The sequence below is a fragment of the Rutilus rutilus genome, assembly GCF_951802725.1.
Source record: "Rutilus rutilus genome assembly, chromosome: 9".
Taxonomy (NCBI): Eukaryota; Metazoa; Chordata; class Actinopteri; order Cypriniformes; family Leuciscidae; genus Rutilus; species Rutilus rutilus.
This window is the reverse complement of record NC_140223.1, coordinates 22124567-22138348: the sequence shown is the minus strand read 5'-3', so window position 1 is coordinate 22138348 and position 13782 is coordinate 22124567. Positions and strand designations below refer to the sequence as shown.

At 39.6% G+C, this 13782-nt stretch overlaps 1 protein-coding gene across 1 annotated transcript; it reads right to left on the bottom strand.

The window, feature by feature from the left end:
- Positions 1-171: 171 nt before the first annotated feature.
- slc46a1 (solute carrier family 46 member 1) lies at positions 172-7322 on the bottom strand. The gene is made up of 6 exons (XM_084419760.1): positions 6882-7322; positions 3937-4328; positions 3389-3849; positions 1399-1482; positions 1155-1311; positions 172-1079 (listed from the first exon to the last, which is right to left on the bottom strand). Exons 1-6 carry the CDS (start codon positions 7167-7169, stop codon positions 1016-1018), a joined length of 1446 nt encoding a protein of 481 aa, XP_084275886.1. The 5' UTR covers positions 7170-7322; the 3' UTR covers positions 172-1015.
- Positions 7323-13782: the final 6460 nt, after the last annotated feature.

Sequence of the window (13782 nt, the reverse complement as noted above, 5' to 3'; positions counted from 1 at the left end):
AGAAATAGTTTAAATTGCCATTTGTAATGTTGTTCAGCATTAAGAATACATTTCCCATAATGCTTAGGGGGAAAGTGAGAGTGCACAGTGAAGAAAAGAGAAGTGAGAGACATGACTGATTCAATGTCTGTGCACTGCATCCCTGTACAAATATACACAAAACTTCAGTAAACAGTTTTTTTTTATGGTCATTCATTGGTCATTATTGCTTACAAAGAAGAAAAGACACAAGATTAAAAAGGTTGACTTTAACATGATGAGGAACAATACAGTGATTACAGTGAGCCATGACCAAACAGGTTTCTCAAACACTGCCCCGACACCCAGTGGTCGACAGATAATTCCAACACAAACTCACGCCATTGGTTGAGCTGATGTTGCTGTGTCGGGCTGGTCAGGAAGCTGAAACAATGTTTAGATAGCACCAGTCACAGTGTTTACACTTTTTGTGGAAATCCACATACCTATGGCTTACTCACAGTTGTCTCTACACACATCCGCTTTAAAAAACATAATTTATTCCTGTGATCCAAAGCTCCAGTCTTCAGTGTCACATGATCCTTCAGAAACCATTCTAATATGCTGATTTGGTTCTTGAGAAAAAATGCTAATTATCAATGCTGAAAACAGTTGTTCTGCATAATATTTTTGTGGAAACAATGATTTTTTTTTTTTTTTAAGATTCTTTGATGAATAGAAGGTTCAAAACAGCATATATTTGAAATAGAAATATTTTATAACATCTTAAAAGTTTTTACTGTCACTTTTGATCAATTCAATGTATCTTTGTGGAATCATTTCTTTAAAAAAATATATTAAAAAAATCATACTTTTGGTCAGGAATGTTGTTCTTGGCAAAATCACGGCAACCTGCGTGCCCAAGTCATCACGAATTGAACACAAGTCCATTAATTGGCAATCAGCTTTAGGATCCCAGTTGTGCAGAAAATCATCGCTTATTCTTGGACTCATTCTGTCCTTTGCTGTTCTAGACAAACTCTCACAGAGTCAATTGTCAGGATATTCCAGAGCCTTCTCTGTTTGTTCTGCTCTCTCTCTTCTCCTGGCAACCCAAGCCCCTGTACACATCATAATAAAAATGTTATTCATTCTCGAACTGAGAGTCTAAATGACAATCGTTGAGGGGGTCTTACCCAATAATGCCAGCTGGAATGAGGAGGATGACGGCACCAAAGAGGAAAGGAAATCCCTTCATGAAGTGTAGTGTGGCAGGGTACAGAGAGTTAAAAACCCCACTAGATACTAGTGAGCATAGACCTTCCACACACGCCACTGAAGCAAACAGAGCACCTAAGACAAAATAATAATAATAAAACATGTTATTCCATTTCATTCTAAAGGTTACTAATTTGTGACAAAATGCTATCCTTGTTTCACCTTGTTCTGAAGGGTCCACCAGCTTGGACAGTTTAGATCTCAGGACTGGGGTAGAGGCCATAAAAAGGAAGCACAGGCCATATCCTGAAAAAGACAGAGAGATAAGCTACTTTTGATTCACATTTACCTACTTCAGCCACTGGAGGACAGCGTGAGGTTGCATCAGCACTGCATTTATTTTGAAATGTCAAGAAAGAGTGTCTTGACCTTTCTCCTGTAATATAGGCCTAATCTAAACAGTAGAACATTAACATAATGTCTTATAGTCTGGAAAAAGTGTCAGTTAAATAATGTTACAAGATCTTGTTAACCAGTAAATAGGCTAATCAGTTTTAAACAGCACAATGCATTATATAATCAATAAATAAACATCCATATAAAAATATAACATTCATAATATACATTTATATAACATACATAAAATTGTATGTTTATAAAATATATTATACATAATTATATTAACTACATGAGTTTGATGTCAGTAATATTTGTTTTAAGATTTGCATTAAATTGATCAAACGTGACAAATAATTTTCCATTGGTAAAAAAAAAAAAAAAAAAAAATCATCAAGAAATCCTGAAAGGATGTTACGGTCTCTATAAAAAATATTTCAAATATTGATAATAATAAGAAATGTTTCTTGAGCACCAAATCAGCAGAATGATTTCTGAAGGATCATGTAATGATTCAGATGGCTGCTGAAAATTCAGCTTTGCCATCACAGGAATAAATGGAATGTTTACATATTAACATTTTTAAGATTTAAAATAATGACTACATTAAAATTATATTTCATATAAATAATACATTATAATTGATATGTTAAAATACAAAACAGTTATTTTGAATTGTAATACTTAATAATATTACTGTTTTCTATAGAAGCTTGTTTCCGCCACAAAATAAAACATTTTAAAAGATAATTGCGACTTTTTCTCTCACAATTGCGAGTTTACATCTCGCAATTCTGACTTTATTTCTCAGAATTGCGAGATATAAAGTCAGAATTGCGTGAAATAAAGTCGCAATTGCGTGTTATAAAGTCAGAATTGCGTGAAATAAAGTCAGAATTGCGTGTTATAAAGTCAGAATTCTGACTTTTTTTCTCGCAATTGCGACTTTATATCACGCAATTCTGACTTTTCTCAGAATTGTGAGATATAAACTCACAATTGTGAGATATAAAGTCCAATTCTAAGCAAAAAAAAAGGCGGACTTTTTTAACTTTTTTTTTTTTACCTCAAAATAGTTTATATCTCACAATTCTGACTTTATAACACGCAATTGCGACTTTATTTCTCAGAATTGCGACTTTATATCTCGCAATTGCGACTTTATTTCTCAGAATTGTGACTTTATTTCCCAGAATTGCGACTTTATAACACGCAATTGCAACTTTATATCTCGCAATTGCAACTTTATTTCCAAGAATTGCGACTTAAGACGCAATTGCGACTTTATTTCTCAGAATTGCGACTTTATATCTCGCAATTGCGACTTTATTTCTCAGAATTGTGACTTTATATCACACAATTGCAACTTTATATCTCGCAATTGCAACTTTATATCTCGCAATTGCAACTTTATTTCCCAGAATTGCGACTTTATAACACACAATTGCGACTTTATTTCTCAGAATTGCGACTTTATATCTCGCAATTGCGACTTTATTTCCCAGAATTGCGACTTTATAACCCGCAATTCTGACTTTATTTCTCGCAAGTGCGACTTTATTTCTCACAATTCTGACTTCATATCTCGCAACTGTGAGAAAAAAAGTCAGAATTGTGAGATAAAAAGTGGCAATTATTATTATTAATTTATTATTCATTGGTGGAAACAAGCTTCCATAGTTTTCACTGTATTTTTTATTAAATAAATGCAGCTTTGGTGAGCATAAGAGACTTCTTTCAAAAATATGCAAAAATCTTACCGACCGACACCAAACTTTTGAACGGTGGTGTATAAATTTAATATAGAAGATCTTACCGGTAAACATCAGAGCTGTAGTGTCAGCGATCGAAATCACAATCAAGCCAACAATGTTAGAGGTAAGGCCCACCACAGCCACCCAGGAGTCCTCCAGACAGCATTGCATGGCCCTGAGCCCCATCAGGCTGGTGAGGTAGGCCAGATTCTTGGCCGCAGAGCCATAACCAATCAGCTCTGGACCCCAGCAGAGCGGAGCACTCAACTCATAGAGCACATAGAGGTCACTGCAGCCCAAATGTACAGACACCACCAAAAAGAAGCAGAAAATGTAAAACCATAGTTTAGTTCTGCGTCCCTGTGGCGTGTCAGATTCATAGAGGTGGTAGATGGCCCGGTGATGCCTGGTGGAGAGGAGTTTTGCCCCGGGGTCAGGGGTGACGGTTTCAGGCACAAACAGATATGTGTAGAAGGCCGCTGCAAGATTTGTGGCCAATACTAGCCAGAAAGGGTTGATATACCTGGAGGGAAACATGATGTTGTTGTTGTTGTTTTTTTTTTACAGAAATATTAAAATTGTATTTTATGTTTGAAAAGCTGCCGAGTACCCTTGTGCCCGTCGCCACAGTCCTCCGATGATGCTCCCAAACATGCCAGCCAATCCCAGACAAGCCTCTAGTATCGCCACACGAAAGGTGCGAGAACCCATGCCACTCGTGTCGGCCACATACGCAAAGCAACCAGCCAAAATGGCGTTGAAGTCCCCGGAGAGGCCGCTGCAGATCCTCCCAATAAGGAACCAGAACACAGGCAGCTTCAGGTACATTACAATCAAATAAACGGCCGCCTGAACAGCCAGGCCAAGGGAAGGGATGATCAGAACCATACGCCGACCTGCACGGTCACTCCACGAGCCCAACAGGGTCACCATAATCAGCCCAACTAGAAAACCACCCAAATTGATGTACAGGCTCCAGTGCGCAGTCAGAGTCTCCACTTCCTAGACAAGGGAAATAAATTACATATTAAAGGTCCCATATTGTACACCTTTTGGAAGTTTTATTTTAGGTTTTGATGTCCTTAAGAATATATATTTGCGGTATAAGTACCTAAACCATCTCAATATATTTTTACTGCTCCTTTCTCAGGAGCTCTGCCAAGAACAGGTAGATTTTGGCCTGTCTACTTAATATTCATGAGCCTGTCTTCTGATTGGCCTGTTATTTTCTGAGTGACGCACGGCCAGGCCGCTTGGTGATGCTCACAACACAAGTAAGGTAAATAAAACACCTGTAATGATGGTGATAAATTATTTGTTATTAAAGGGATACTTCACCTCTGGGAAGATGAATGTGTATTTAAAATAGGTCATTTAAGTAGAAGAAATGTGAAGAAATTTTTGAATTTGGAGCTTTCTAGACTGAGAAAAGCCAGAAAATGTATTTTTGGCTTATGTGGATGAAAGACAACAACTCCCAGAATGCACTTGCTTCGCTGCCCTAGGAGGCCACGCCTACTGGTAAGAGAGCGCAGTTTAAAACAAGGTTAGGCTACCAGTGAGTCTCCGTGACGAGTCTGCATGGGATTTCGGGATCGCCCAAAATGTCCGGGATTCGGCTTTTGCGTTCTACAGTCGCCATTCATCATGTTTACTGTGGCGAGCAGGACGAGGCTGACGGCCGCGGGAGAACAGCGCGAGGCCGGTGGCGTGATTACTGAGACGCGCCAGGTCTCCCATCTCTCACGGAGGAGCGGGAATTTTTCTTAGCAATGGTAAAACGCACATCAACCGATCACTTGTTTAGCGTTCATGTAAACACTACATTCAAATTCACCAATCGGAATGAATTCAGTTAGATTGAAACAAAAGGTGTACATGTAAACAAGGAATAGCGACCGCAGAAAGCAAAAGCTGAATCCCGGACATTTTGAACGATCTCGCCCGCCGGACAAGTCCGGGAAAAAGAGGATGGTTACTTACTCAGCTTTCTCCTACTATTCAGCTTTCTCCACAGAACAAGAGCCTGCTAGCTAGCTTCCAAAGAAAGACGGCTGACACTGTGTACATTCTGACTGAGTGAGATCCCACCCTGTATGGGCGGGCTAAAAACATGCGGAACAACGCCTTCTACTGGCTGTAGTCTTTAGCCTCTGGCCAGAAAATCCTCCGATGACGCAAAATGACGATTTTTGCGTCATCGGAGGATTTTTTCCAGACAAAAAATACATAAATCTCTTGTCTCAGGGGGATATGAGGGTGGAAAGCATGGTAATTCTAAAATACTACAGGTTTTCTACTAATACAAAGCTTAATGCTAAATCCTGAAGTAACCCTTTAAAGCTGTTATCTCAGTTCATCGCGATCTCACAAAGCTTCGTTATAATCAATGAAGCTGACTGCACAATAAATATTTCATAATGTCAACACTTCGTTTGTTATAAGCAGAGGATTTGCCAGCAGGCAGAAAATCAGCACTGAACAAAAACTCAGTTTTATCTTTAGATGTTTTATCTTTAGATATTTCTATTTCGCGGGAGTCCCGTGAATCGTTTTATTCTCCCGCAACCCGCACACACGACACGAGTACCTTATGCCCGCACTCAGCCATCAAATCTAGGACGGCGCTGCACTCAGTTGCGTTGGGTCCCGCGGGAGTGCAGGTCTCTACATCCATCGACTAAAGTTAAACAGCATTTTCTCGACATGTTTCCGTGTTGGTGTTGCTCAGCAACGATGTTGTCTGGGGGTTGGGCAAAAGGATGGAGGAATGGTGGGCACAGAGCCTGGGTGGGCAGTGCTCGGGGTGGTGACTGAAGGCGGTGACTGATATATCGCCCAGTCCTAGTAACGCAGGTGTCATGTTCGGCAATCGAAATACACTGGTTGCGCTGATGTTTTTGATCCACTAAAAGATAAGGTTCATAAAAGTCATTAGTTCGGGAATCTGGATTTACTGGTCCCCCAATATGTTCAGGGTCCACTGGTCCACTTTTGTGATTCACTTAAAGAACAGCCTCAGAAGTGTCATTCGTTCGGGAATCGAACTAAGTTACACTGGTAGCGGTGTATATTTTATTTTATACTTTTATGTTTGATTTACTAAAAAGAAAAGGCTTAAAAGTGTAATTTGTTTGGGAATCAGACTTTACTGGTCGCAAAATAACTGTTTTACAATGGTCCAATTTTGTGATTCACTACAGAAAGAACCGGCTCTTAAGTGTCATTCGTTTGGGAATCGAACCACGGTAACGTTACTATGTAACGTTAGCTCTGTATATTATCTATTATCTCTATACTAAATCACTGAAAAAAAGAGAGGCTCATAACGGTCATTCGTTCGGGAATCGAACTAAGTTACACTTGATGCGCTATTCTGTGTGTGTTTTTGACTCACTACAGAGAACCGACTCAAAAGTGTCATTCGTTTGGGAATCAAAATACAATAGGCGCGCATTTGATTCACTAAAACAACCGACTGATTTCGGAATGAAAAACGGTTCTTCTCCGTTTATGTTTCCAAACCAAGACGACAACGTGTCAAATATTTGTTACCTTCAGCAGAGGGTCGTGGACCGTAGATGCATTACATCCTCCTCCCTTTGTTCCATTATAACCCACATCTTCACTGAGACGTTCCCACAGGTACTGCGTGTATAGAGGCATCTGGAGAGCTATGGAGAACATGGACAGGAACATAACGGGCTCCACTGTCACGGGAAATGGACACGAACACGGCGGAGGAGGTTTGTTTTGTATCACCTTAAAACAACAACAGACTTTGCTGGAGTCACCCGACTCCGAGTCCTCCGCAAGAATAGCGGTTGTATCTGATTCATCCATGATTTAAAGCTTTCCGTGTCCAAGTGCTGAAATCACACACACGATAAATCTGCACGACAAAAGAATGTTAACATAACTTAGTCTAAACAGACAGCAACCGCTGACAATGTGACTTCCGGAAGCCGCCGCGTCTTCAGCAGTTTGCCGTGCTTCCGGCGGACCGGACCGGCGGCCCCTTTTGAATCACATAAACTGACACGACAATCTCAATAAAACTGACTGACAGACATATCCTTCCTTAGACCCAAAAATTATTTTTTTTTTAAGTCATGTTTATAATGTTTGGTAAATATCCTATTGTAAACGCTATTATATTATATTATATTATATTATATTATATTATATTATATTATATTATATTATATTATATTATATTATATTAGCTATATTATATTATACTGTAGCCTATTATGTATATAACTTTAACAAAAATTTCCAGTATAGCACATTTTGTCAGGCAAAGTAAAAAAATACTAGAATGTAGTAAAACAATTCTATAATAATGGGAAATACATTTTTATTTATTTGTTCATTTACATTTACGCTAGATTATGATTCAAGTAATAATAGGATTCAAAAAGCTTTTGAGCATGAAATCATTTTTAAGAGGAATGCCCCTGGTTTAACCTCTCAAATAGGATTTGCAGATTGCAGGCTGATATGATATATTGATTTTACTTGCACACAGGACTAAAAAAAAAAGAAATTATTCATGAAATCCAGTTTCGAACTAATCTACTATTTTATGTGTATAAGTAATTTCCTTTGCAATATAATGATTAAGATTATTTATTTATTTAAATGTGTATTCAACTGGATATAGAATAAATAATTAGTTTTTGATTCTCAGAAATGTTTCATGGAACGCTTTAACAATAAGGAATTATATGATACTATAGACAGATTTCACTTTATACTAAAAAAAATATATATATTTTAATAATTTCAACTATTTAAATATGTTTTGTGTGTGAGTTTAAATGTAGACTGTATTATCAGAGGAAAGAAAAGGTGAAATCCATCCATGGGAAATTTAACACATCACTAGTGTCCTTCAGGGACATTGCACTTAGAAAGTACTTTAAAATAACTTGCATTTTCAAGTCATTAAAATGTTAGCAGTAAAATATATGTGACATTTGTCCTAATATGGGAGTGCCATGAGAAAGGTTTTTTTCTTTTTTTCCGTGGGACCTTCAGCTCCTTTGATAATATCTATGAGATCATGTTGCAGCAACAGAGAGAACGAAAGATTACTATTCCTCTTTTAAGTGCACTTTGGCATTTGATGAAACCCAGGTAATGACAGCTATTCAGTTCAGCTCCTCTTTAAAGACAAATTGCAGAGACACAAACACTTGAGCTTCTTTCTTAAGATAGACCTGTATATTCTTAATGTGTGAAGAAACATAAATGGCATGATGCTGGAAATATTTTGATGTTGTCATGAGCATTTCAGACAAGAAATATACATTTAATATTATTTAAAACAGTTAAAGAATCCAATACAGCAACATCAACCTGTTTAGATTTATGCTCAGCAAAAGATAATGATTACATGTTTTATGGAATGCTAAGATAGCAATAGTCTATCTATCTATCTATCTATCTATCTATCTATCTATCTATCTATCTATCTATCTATCTATCTATCTATCTATCTATCTATCTATCTATCTATCTATCTATCTATCTATCTATCTATCTATCTATCTATCTATCTATCTATCTATCTATCCTGCCTCACATGCTGTACCAGGCTCGTCTTTTAACATTTAATTTTGACACAACACCCTACAAATGAAACATGCAAAACTAGTTTGGGTAAATTAAACAAATCTTTGAAAATTTTATAATCACAATAAGTCCTAATCCACCATTAACATAAAAATTATTTTGTGAGTATACCTTTTACTGAATCAAAACATAAAAAACCCTTGACCTGCCAGTGATAACAATAAATACATATTTTCCACATTCAATCTGCCTTTCTGTCAAATTGTGTAATCAATAGTGTGTCTCCCCCTTGTTTAGCCCTTTGCTCCACCCATGCTGTCAGTTTGTCACATAGTAGGAAAATAACTGCAAGTTTGCCAGAGGCATTCTCATTTTAGCTGCTGTCTTTCAACCTTTTACCTTTATAAATACAAGCATTGTTTTTAACCAAAGATGGGGTTTTTGGCTTGAGAGATTTTTGTGTGATTTCCTCTTCATGCATGTGCTAGACTATGAATTGGCAAATTTGGATATGAAAGCCCAAAACAGTACAGAATAAAGTAATGAACAATATATTTCCAGCACTGTAAATCTTTAGGCTTGTGCATTTTATTTACAATGTATTGTTGAACCCTCACCATTTATGAGTTTAGCATGTTTGTTTGTGTATGCCACTTATATTTGTACCCTTTGACAGAAAATATTATTGAATATTGCCCTAAAGGCAAGGCATTCTAGGTGAATGTGGTCATTCCTGTTAGACACCTTATTGCACTGTTTCCCATCTCACTTTCTGGTGGCTTCAGTTTGGAACATATAGAAGTGTATAAAGGTACTTCCAGAGCAGAAGTAACTGCAGCTCTCAATAGGGATGAGCCTGAACGTGTGTTATGCTGCCAGCACTGACGGCACAACTGCCCTCACCAGCACACACACCCGAGGGCCCGAATGATGAGTAATAACTACATTATGAATCAAATGTGTCTTCATATCTCTAAATATATATATATCTAGCTATATAGCACCATGACAGGCTGTAATTATTAAGTATATTATGTCTAATACGATGGAGCTTGGTTTAATGTCATTCATATTCTTACAGCGACCATCTGCTCCAGGTTGTTTGGATTTACCTGACTTCTTCTGAATGGCCTACATGTTAACAGAAATCTTGTAATATTGTCAAAGAAATCAATGTAATAATAATAATAATTAATTAATAAATAAGTTACTAAATAATTAAATACAATTATAACATGTTACATGTTATAAACATTGATTAGTTAACGTTGGTTAATGCAACTAACAATGGTCAATATATGTTACAGTATTAATTAATCTGTTAACGTTAGTTAATACAACTTCCTTTTTAGTTCATGTTAGCTCAGTTTCATTAGCATAAATATTATTTACAGATGCAGCTTTTTATTTTAATAGTAGGCTATTAGAAAATGTTAAAATTAACATCAACTTAGGCCCTGTTTACACCTAGAATTAAAGGTGCACTGTGTAATATTTAGGAGGATCTATTGACAGAAATGCAATATCATGTGCATAACTATGTTTTCAGTTGTGTATAAAGACCTTACTTACAGTTTTTCTCAGTCGCTTTGGTGCATTTCTCACATCACTATTTACATTTGCACAACAGTTAATGCAGTTCTCAAAACAATTAGTACAAACTGCAAAACCTAGTTGATAACCTGCAAAAGCATGTCACTTTCTCAAAATGGATAGCTCATTCCTCAAAAGCAATGAAAGTGTCAGTTTCATCAAGATGAAAAGTCCTGACACCATTGTTTATGAACAAGATAGTCAAATGGCTTTGTCATGTTTTCATTATGACAGTTTACTCTGTAAATGTTTTCCAATGCAAAAAAGTCAGATCTTGGTGACACTACCTAAAAATATTCAAGACAGCACTATATACTATTTGCACAGCCATTTGAAAAATACAGTAAAGTTACACATTACTGTATTTAGTGAGGTAACTGAGTACAAGACACTGAATATGTATGTTTCACACATTTTTACTGCAAATGCTCTTTGCAATTCTAATTTGTGCACAGCATTGTGCAAAAGAAAAAATACACCCTTATTTACAACAAACATAAACTCCCTTTGGGTAGAGCTGTGCACAACTGCAGTTGAATATTGCAGTACATATTGGAACTGAACAGTGAACATACAACATACATAGTACTGTAATCATTCATGCACATCCAGACGTTCCTCTCTGTCTGGCCACATAATTTCATCTACATCACAGCAAATATCATATCTAGCTAAATTGCAAATTGTTCAATTTAGGAGACATTTAAATTTTTTTTTTTTTTTTAAAGATTTACAAAAATGTGTACAATTTGCTCGACAGATTTTGACAACTAGTTCAAGCAATGAAATGAGGACTATTATGGAATGACTATTCAGCATTCACAAGTATAGTTAATTTTGACTGACATGACATAAGCAAATGATAATGTTATAAAACAGCAGAGAGTTGTATGAAAGCAATTGATGCATGTCCAAAAGCATTTGCAATTTGCTTGAAGGAATGAGAAACTGCTACTATGATGTGCACAAATGACTTAATGTTGTGAAGGTTGAACTAACTGTTGTGCAAATTTAAATAGTGATGTGAGAAATGCACCAAAGCGACTGAGAAAAACTGTAATGAACCATTATGTTTTTATTACCTTAGAATGAGCCATTTCTATCTACATACAGAAATTTCATGTCGTTCTTCATGCAAAGAAGCTAGCTAAAGTCAGCGAATAAAACACTGACACAATGATGAACAAGTAACATCTCAGTTACTTATGTAACCCTCGTTACCTGAAAGAGACGTAGTCGGACGTACCGTACTGATTGGAATCACGCTTAGGGAGCCTGTCATCTTCGAGTATTGATAAAACATCTCGCACTCTGCCCTGTATAAATACGGAAGCGGATGCACGCACCATTTGTTTTTCGCTGAGGAGCTGAGCGGAGCCTGAAGTCAGCGGTGGTCCAGCAATAGTGGGGACGGGACTACGTCTGTACCCGAACGAGGGTTACATATATAACCGAGACGTTCCCTTTTAGTTCCGCCAATGCATACGAGTGTTAGGCCTGGCATCGGACGCTCCGCCACGTCCGTTGCCGAGGGGTGTGGAGGAACTCAACAGGGTTCGGCTAAAGAGGAACTCTACTGGAGCAAGAATGGTGCACGTATCCAGTCCATAGGAGGGGAATGGCGCAGCAAGCCGACACTTCGAGCGGGGCTTACAGTGTTGACTGACTTCTATGCGTAGAGAGCACACGGGACGGGACAGAGAAAAGCCAGGGCTAGGACTGCCTCCTCCGGGGGCAGCGCTTGCAGGTTCAGGTATCCTGGCCGGGGTCTCAGGATTATATGAGAGTCGGCCGGTCCGAATTCCAGGCACGATTTGTCGACCGAAAATGTGGGTCCTTACCCGGGGGGGGAATTCAGTCTCCTCGTACCCCTCAGGAACTTGACAATCAGGTCGTGCTTCCCCACGGATCTCCCATCAACTGCATCGTGATGTGCGGCAATAGAGGCAACATATACTTTGAGGGTGGTGGGAGACAGCCCTCGCTCCAACCCATCTTGCAGGAAGGAATGCACAGTACCGATCGAACATCTTCTGGGGTCTTCACGGTGAGAAGAACACCACTCAACAAACAGGTTCCATTTCAGTGCGTAAGCATGCCTCGTAGAGGGTGCTCTCGCAGAAGTGATGGTGTCTATGACAGCTTGTGGTAGATCACCTAGAGCCTCTGCATCCCCTTCAGGGACCAGACATGGAGTTTCCAGAGGTCTGGAAGCTGGTGCCATACGGTGCCCCTTCTCTGAGAGAAGAGGTCCTCCCTGAGAGGAATGGGCCAGGGAGGGGCTGTTGAGAGGAGCATCAGTTTGGGGAACCAGGTCTGGTTGGGCCAATAAGGGGCAACTACCTGCTCCTCTTCCTCCCTGATTTTGCACAGTGTCTGTTTGAGAAGGCTCACTGGGGGAAACACATACTTGAGGAGGCCCGGGGGCCAGCTGTGTGCCAGTGCATCCGTGCCGAGGGTCCCCTCGGTCAGGGAGTAATACAACTGGCAATGGGACGAGTCTGGAGAGGCAAACAGATCTATCTGTGCGGCCCTGAAGTGGTCCCAAATCAGCTGGACCGCCTGGGGATGGAGTCTCCACTCTCCCTGGGCCACAGGCTGTCGTGAGAGCTCGTAGGCGAGTTGCGACATGCGAGGGGAGCGTAGACCACCTTGATGGTTGATGTACGCAACGGTCACAGTGTTGTCCGTATGGAACAGCACATGCTTGCCGAGCAGCGGCGTTTTGAGGCGTCTCAGAGCAAGGTGTACTGCTAGCAGCTTGAGGCAGTTGATGTGTCAATGCAGTTGGGGGCCTGCCCAGATACTGCATGCCCATTGTACGTGGCCCCCCAGCTGGTGTTGGAGGCCTTCTGTGGAGACCACAGCACACCTGGACACTTGTTCTAGGGGCACTCTGGCCCGGAGAAACAAAGGGTCTGACCACGGGCTGAGGGTTTGGCGGCAGGCCAGGGTGATTGTCACACGGAGCATGCCGCTCTGCCACGCCCATCTTGGGACTCGGCTGTGAAGCCAGTGCTGAAGTGGTCTCATATGAAGCAAACCCAGCGGCATTACTGCGGCTGCGGATGCCATATGCCCCAGGAGCCTCTGAAAAATTTTCAGTGGGACCACTGTTCTGCTCTTGACAGTATTCAAGCAGTTCAGCACTGACCGGACATGTTCCTCTGTGAGGCGTGCCGTCTGGTGGACCGAGTCCAGCTCCATACCGAGAAGCTCCAGCTCCAGCTCCTCTGCACGGGGGCGAGTTTGGTCTTTTCCCAGTTGACCCGAAGACCCAACT

Bases quoted from the DNA above. Each gene is read 5' to 3' on its own strand.
- slc46a1 (XM_084419760.1), bottom strand. From the start codon at position 7,169: ATGGATGAATCAGATACAACCGCTATTCTTGCGGAGGACTCGGAGTCG. The intron at 3,850-3,936 runs GTACTCGGCAGC...GTTTCCCTCCAG, and splicing joins CTGTGGCGACGGGCACAAGG to GTATATCAACCCTTTCTGGC. The intron at 1,483-3,388 runs GTAAGATCTTCT...TGTCTTTTTCAG, and splicing joins TACAGCTCTGATGTTTACCG to GATATGGCCTGTGCTTCCTT.